At 37.5% G+C, this 5000-nt stretch overlaps 1 protein-coding gene across 1 annotated transcript in view; it reads right to left on the bottom strand.

Moving 5' to 3' along the window:
* Positions 1 to 5000, bottom strand: part of LOC138029718 (hemicentin-1-like) — a 113312-nt gene that overhangs the window by 16629 nt on the left and 91683 nt on the right. The window contains exons 17-20 of the mRNA XM_068877473.1: positions 4657 to 4763; positions 3969 to 4027; positions 3691 to 3881; positions 962 to 1081 (exon numbers count right to left, since the gene is read on the bottom strand). Coding sequence (XP_068733574.1) covers positions 962 to 1081; positions 3691 to 3881; positions 3969 to 4027; positions 4657 to 4763 — 477 coding nt within the window. The remainder of the gene's footprint in view (positions 1 to 961; positions 1082 to 3690; positions 3882 to 3968; positions 4028 to 4656; positions 4764 to 5000) is intronic.

The following is a 5000-nucleotide window of genomic DNA, read 5'->3' as shown; positions in this document are numbered from 1 at the left end:
AAGTTATGCTTAAGAGTCTCCACATACGAGGGAAGTTGTTATTGAAGATTCTTCCCACTCAGCAACTTAGTTGAATCAACAACTGTAAGTATCAGGAAAAGCGTTTCCACGTAGGAAACGTTTAAAATAATGTCGAGGATAACCGGTACGTTGCGTTTTGCGGGAGCCTGGCAAAATAGCGACAAGGAATGAAGAACCGCTGATTTAAGAAATCTTTTGCGTCGCCACGAAATAAATACACCTCGGTAATCAATAACTTGCTCAAAGACGGGAAATAGAGTTGTCCAAAGCAAAATGGCCGCGTTTGTCATCGATAACTAAAGTAGTTTTTCTTTTGAAAAAGAAAAGTAGTTTGTTGTCGACAACTTGATTTTTCGCCATTTGCGGTCGATAACTTGATTCAAATACATTTACGCGATGTTTTGTCATCGACAACCTTGGGTAACAACTTGACTCGTCTGTGGAAGCCTTAAGATTTACTTTATTGATTCGTACAGATGCTTTATGATGGTAACAATTAAAGAGAAAAAAAATCAGGTGTAATAACATCGGTTTAAGTGACAAGAGAACACTTTGTTGCTTTTGCTCTTTCACTTTGGTAAACGCATACATCAGCAACAATTTTAAACTGCACTATGATGCAATGACTTCTTTTAAATGACAAAGATTCCTGGCATGCATGTGCTAACTTTGTAAACGAGGTGCTTAAATGAACCACGCCTTCAAATTGAATTATTTAACAGCACGCATATTCTATAGATTTGTGCTCACTCGTTAAAAGGTTGGTAAATACTGAACAATGCAAGCGTTTCCCCCAATGTACAGGTCGTTTTCACAGTTACGTCATCGCCGCCATGTTGGTGGACGTCCACCAGCAATTGTATATTGCAGCATTGTTATCTCTATCTCTAAAGCAAACCGCCGGCTACATGATGGAATTCTAACACAGGTTATTCCTTACTTTTAGTGTCCTTTATGCATTTCCTCTTCTTGTGCACCCACCATGTTACAAAAGTAACAACAAGAGCCAGTAAAACAACACCTGCTGCTACGGCAACAATAATAATCCATGTTGGGCGATCTTGAAGTGAAACACAAAATGAATAGAACACATTAATAGAGATGTCAGAGAACTACAAAAAAAAAAAAGGAGAGGACTACAATATGAAAGGGATAACCCAGAAAAGAGGTACAGGTACCTGGAGATGAAGGTGTCTTCTTGGAGATGATAGGCAGTTTATACCACCTTCATCTTCAGGTACCTGTACCTCTTTTCTGGGTTACCCTTTATTCCATCTCGTGAAGGTTATGCCATGCATGCAAAGAATCCTGTGACTGGTTTTATTAAATTCGACCTCAGAGTGCTGGACCAGGGAAAAGGGAGCTGAATCGAGGAAAAAAATGACGTCAAAGGCTCACTAGCTTCAAATTCCAGAGTGTGAATGCAGCTTATTATATAATTATGCAAAACGCGAGTTTAAAAGTCTGAAAGCCCAAAACTCCAGTGCTGCATATTAATTCTGCAGCGCACACACGCATTGCATTCTTAAACTAGTGAGCCAGTCATTTCTCCTCGATCCAGCTCTCTCAAGATCTTAAAGTAAGTAATGGCGGACCATTAAATCAGAAAATTTCAGTTAAAATAAACAGGTGTCTTTTTTAAATTAAAGCTTAAATCTTTGGTCGCTTTGTGTTTAGCTAACATAATTTTTGAAATCCAAAGAAAAATAAGAATTAATTTTTTGGTCACAATGGCACTCTAAAGAAACAGAAAATGAATGGTGCAATTATGTATGCTCACTTTTAATATGCATGTTTTGTTTGTGACCTTCGGTGAAGAAATGAAGTGAAGGGCGAGCTGCACATGCAGCAAAATTATTTTACATTTTCTAACCAATAATATGTTTTGCTTTCTGGCGCTGTCATTACCGTAGCCGCAGTCGTTGCTTAAAATCCGTGGTGAAAGACAGCTAATGAAGGGACAAGTATTGGTTTAACATGGCCACGAATTAAGACCTGCACCAAGTGCAGAAGAAAACGTTCTGCAGAGTTCATAACTATGAAGTTGGATAAATTATGATAAGTTATGATAATATACTTAATACTAATTAACAATTAGATTATGAGCTCGAGATTTCTATGAGGTGATAGTTGATGAGGCCCGTAGAAATCGAGAGCGAATAATCTAATTGTTTTAGCGGAATGAATTCTCACTAAAATTTACTTCAAATAACGGTTGCCAATTATTTCTTGACGTATTATTAAACTTTGCGCCTGAAAAACATCACTCGGATTGAGTTGCCATTTAAAATCTAAGTTGTGTGCGCGCACGCATCAGCTTTTTCAATAATTTCGACTTTTTTGAAAGTCAAGAAACCGTAAATGACCTTCGTTTAGACTTCTCAGAAATGTAATTACCCATTTGCATCCAAATTTTCCTCCAAAACTTTAGAAAAACGGATGAAACGTCGTTATTTCCAAGACCACCTCCAGCCACTGCACACTAATGGCTGATAGTGTTCAATGGCTCAGCCAATCAGATTACAGCATTTGCATTGGTATACTAGTAGTATTTTACTAATATGTATTATAACTATTACGTATTTGCTGAAACCCTCTATCACCGTAATTCAGTATCCACTGCAAATAAACACACCATCAACATCATCATCATCATCGTTATCATTGCCCTTGGAGGGCGCAAATAATTATCGTAGTCTTCAACTGAGTTAAGGCAACTTTTAGCACGCGGTGTGGCAAAAAGTAAAACAGTTGTTGCTGCTTAAATCAGTTTTTTTCAGTGTTACAGGCCGCCTAATTTGCGAATCGTGACTACATCTGTGACTCCTACAAGTTCCACAGGAAAGGAAAACAAAAGATAAGAGTGGGACAATAGGAGAAACCCATGGAAACGGGACAAGGAGGGTAAGCATAAAAGTGACAGGGATTTTGAGGAGAAGCATAGCTGTCGAAAAAGAGAAGGGGTTACTTAAGAAAGAAATTCTTTCAGAAGATAATATTCAACATGTTTCGTGTTGACTTAAGAAAATCCAATCAGCAATACATATTCCTAGCGCCCTTTTACATCAGAAACTAGAGCATACCTTTAAATAACCTGACATAAATCGTGTGGAAGTCTTTTGGACTTTGACCCTCTCTATCGTTTGAGAACAAGGGGGGATAAGCAGAAGAAGGACAAGGACAACAAAAATGTGAGGCCGGTTTATCATTTAAACAATCTAAACCGCAGTTATCACCAATCATTTAACCTCCAGGCATATCTACAAGTGAGTTGCTTTGAGTATATAAATGGTTCTCTCATTTGCATTGGCTCTCGCCTTGTCAACACGGTCTTCGACAATAGATAGCCATTATTAAGACTGACCACTACGACAATGACTTGGAACGCCTTTTATCCCCGGCAGAACTCTGTTAAATTAATCGCTCCTAAAAAACTAAGCGATTGCTGAGGAATGAGGAGAAACAACCAAAAGACAAATGGGGTCAACAAGGAGCCAAGCTAGCAAAGAGATGTGGACTAGAAGATGTCAGGAAAGGGGAGGAAGAACATCAGTAATTTGAGACGTAAGGAACAACAGCCCAGATTTACTGATGACAATGGTCCTTGCAACTAAATAAACATTACTATGCACAAGCAAATGAAAACGTTTGATGGTCATTTCTTCATACCTGTTGGTTCTGCCGTTCGTGGTGTGGTAGACGTGAAAGTGCTAACCCCAGATGGGAGAAGAGTCAAATTTCCAACTTGATAAGTACCGAGAGTGCCATTAGAAATGGCAGCTTGAAGTTCTTTAAGACCCTCATTTGGAGTCACAGAAGTTTTGAAGTACAGGGTGAAGGATACAATTACACTGCCACTTCTGAGAACAAAGAAATTAAGACAAATATCAACAAATTCCAGTCGAAATAGGTTAAGCAGGTTAAGACAATTCCAAGTCTTCACCAACCTCAGTCCTGTCACTTCTGTCCTGATATAATTGCTGTCATTTTGGTATACTTTATCCATCTAACAAACGTAAATCAAACAAACTCGTTTAATCATAACAAAAATGGAGTGACCAGTACATTTAAAACCTTGCAATGGCTTCTGCAATTGTAGCAATCCTAAGAAGAAATACCTCTTTCTTTACGGTTTTACTTTGATTGAGATCATAATTTTTAATAGATAATGCAGAAGAATTGTACGATTTCCAAAACAAACAGATGACTAGTAAAGAGTTTGTTTAGCAATGGCCTACACATGTCGTCTATTGAGCACTTTGTATACACCTTACTCCAAAATGGCCAAAATTTTAGTATTCTTTTGTTTCCGTGCAAATTGGCCCTTATGGCCTCGTTCAAAGTTAAATATTCTTTTAAATTTTACGTTTGAAAGCGAGGCCACAAGGGCGAATTTGCATGGAAACAAAAGAATACTAAAATGACGGCCATTTTGGAATAAGGCGTATTGCATTTTTTTCCATTTTACTCTCTGCATTTACGGCACTACTGACAAGAAGTCTTATCCCTTATTTAACACTAAATGATAGAAACTCTTTTACTGAAAATAATACACTGTTAATAAATTTATAACTAATATTCATTCATACGTCTTTTTTATTTTAGGTTATGTTTGAGAAATTTTAAAAAATTCACCTCAAACACAAATGAATCCACCAACTGTTTTGAAACTTGATTATTCAAATCACTGTATTCTGATACAAATTTTTCTATCATCGTCAGTTCTGCTTTAACTTCATTTGCTAAAAAGGGAAGAGGCAAACATTTGATTCATTCTTGATAGAATAGAGAAAAAATAAAAAAATAAATTCTCTTCTGTATTTAAAGCAACTTTTGGCCCATAAATAATGCCAGGAATATTGGAAGCATGGGAGCAGGGCTGGCACAGTAGTGAGAGCACTAGATTCTCACCAATGTGGCCCAGGTTTAATTCTCAGACTGCGAGTCAGATCTGTGTTGAGTTTATTGGTTCATTCCTC

The sequence above is a fragment of the Montipora capricornis genome, chromosome 13 (genome assembly GCF_036669925.1).
Source record: "Montipora capricornis isolate CH-2021 chromosome 13, ASM3666992v2, whole genome shotgun sequence".
Lineage (NCBI taxonomy): Eukaryota > Metazoa > Cnidaria > Anthozoa > Scleractinia > Acroporidae > Montipora > Montipora capricornis.
This window is presented reverse-complemented; position numbering and strand designations above follow the sequence as displayed.